This window comes from Helianthus annuus, chromosome 13 (assembly GCF_002127325.2).
Source record: "Helianthus annuus cultivar XRQ/B chromosome 13, HanXRQr2.0-SUNRISE, whole genome shotgun sequence".
Lineage (NCBI taxonomy): Eukaryota > Viridiplantae > Streptophyta > Magnoliopsida > Asterales > Asteraceae > Helianthus > Helianthus annuus.
Genome location: NC_035445.2, coordinates 105,080,194 through 105,082,213, shown reverse-complemented (window position 1 = coordinate 105,082,213; position 2,020 = coordinate 105,080,194). Strand labels below are relative to the sequence as shown.

General features: G+C 48.8%; 1 protein-coding gene across 1 annotated transcript; it reads right to left on the bottom strand.

Annotated features, from left to right (window-relative positions):
• Positions 1 to 993: 993 nt before the first annotated feature.
• On the bottom strand, positions 994 to 1,682 carry LOC110901454. The gene is made up of 2 exons (XM_022148282.1): positions 1,596 to 1,682; positions 994 to 1,470 (listed from the first exon to the last, which is right to left on the bottom strand). Exons 1-2 carry the CDS (start codon positions 1,680 to 1,682, stop codon positions 994 to 996), a joined length of 564 nt encoding a protein of 187 aa, XP_022003974.1.
• Between the last annotated feature and the right edge of the window lie 338 nt (positions 1,683 to 2,020).

Genomic DNA, 2,020 nt, shown 5'->3' with positions numbered 1-2,020 from the left:
CGTGGTTTTGAGAGATATTTCCACTGGTTTCTGCATGAGAAGCAGCGTATTGCGTGATAGCAGCGGCAATGATTCCTTGAAGTTCTGCCTCATTAGTGGGCATGCGCGGATCACGTCTTGGTGGCATCTTCTAAAAGATGTTTCACGTTGGTCAGGTCATAGTAAGTAAATGGTATACATATGCAACAACAATATCAAGCACATAACACCTCATGTTACAAATAATTCAAGCACATAACATCTCATGTTATAAAATTGAAAACAATAAATCCAACATCACATATAATGAGAATACTGCGATTGCACTATCATAGATCAAGACCACACTGTAATGTTTACAAGTTCATAACTGTATTGTACATCATCAGTGACTAAGGGCCACATCGCCCTAGTCCAAACTATCTAATCAGTGACAACAACAACCAAAATACAAAACATCCAAAGCCATAATATCAAAATGCGGTCTTCCAAAAAGCCGTATAGTCTGCGCAATCGCGGTCGTCTCACCAAAAGTCTACCTGCATCGAATCAAAACGCCTATGCTGATGGCGGAGGAGGAGGAAAATGAGAGTAATACAGGCGACGCATATGTAACCAATCATGCTCTAAAGCACGACAGACGCACGGAAAATATGCTATCTGCTGCTCGGAAGTCCAAAAGCGAGCGTCTGAGTCGGGGGAAAGTGGACGCGGAGGGTGTGATGCTGCAAACGGGGTCTGGCAATGACAGGGTGGACGTGGAGCTCTCTCCAAATCCTGAATACGACGTGTCAATGCCTCCTGCTGTATCATCAGAGAAGTAAGGATGTCCTCCGTAGAGTACCCAACACGGTATGGGTGATACGGATCAGAGAGTGGCATGATAGGGGGCGTAGTCCATAGAAATGGCTCGCTCGACGGAGTGAAGGACGGTGCAGTAGGTGGTGTAACAGTGGGAAACTGAGACGCGAATGGAAAAAGGGATAACATCATGGGTGGAATAGGGACAGGCGGCTACCTAGATGACCCCTCTCCAGGACGCGGTGGCGGTATGTCCTGAAGAAACGTAACAGGAAGATCTGTGCGATGAGCATCTGTGATGTGTGGGGGAATCAGTGGGATATCAGTGGGTGCAGGAATGGGTGCTGAAACGGGGGCTACTGGAGGTGTAACAGGTCGCACAAAAGGTGGGTAATCGTCATCGTCATCGATCCACCCGTTACGGGTGTCGGCGTAACGTGGATCTACATGAGTAGCAAAAGGTGCACGGTCGAACAGCACCGGCACAAGATCAGGAAATGGTGCAACAACAGGATCCTCTATCAAGAGTGGAGCGTCAGCAGGAGCGTCAACAATATGATCATCAACCAACGGTGGAGCAACAACAGGATGATCAGCAACAAAGGATGCAATGGATGGTGCATCATCATGAACAGGGTCATGCTCTAATGTAGGATCAGGAGCAGCTAAAGGCTCTGGGGCCACAGCAGGCTCCGGGTCAATAAAATCCATATCAAAATCAGCTGGATCATCAAACAAAGGATCGATAGGGGCTACAGGCTCCTATAGGGGCTGGTCTAAGTGAATGAACTCGATATCCTGGTCAGGATCAAAACCAGGGGGAAAGACAGGATCAAATCATCATTAACATCATGATCAAACTCGAACTCAGGTGAGGGAGCAGGTGCAGCTGATAACGCCATGTCTAGGTCGGCGTCTATAGAGTGATGCTGCACTCTGAGTGTGTACGGACGCAGATGCCAAAAACTCAAAGGAATCTGGGACAGGTGAATCAGCTGGAAGCTCCTCTGCAGGGGCCTCAGCGATGGGAAGAATGACGTTAGCAACAATAGGGGCCCCGCCCTCATGGTCAGCCTCAGGTGGGTCCTCCTCAAACAGATCGATGTCGTCAGAAACGACATCGAGTGGCATATCTACAACTGGATAAGCAGTAAGTGGTATAGGAGCAGGGATCACCGCAAGTGGTAAGTCCCCGACAGGAAGGCCATCAGCAGGCTCAGCTCCGACGTCAGGCAGCGCA

Coding starts and splice junctions, on each gene's coding strand:
- LOC110901454 (XM_022148282.1), bottom strand. CDS start 1,682: ATGGCGTTATCAGCTGCACCTGCTCCCTCACCTGAGTTCGAGTTTGAT. Junction 1,471..1,595: donor TGATCCTGTCTTTCCCCCTG/GTTTTGATCCTG, acceptor ATTGACCCGGAG/CCTGCTGTGGCCCCAGAGCC.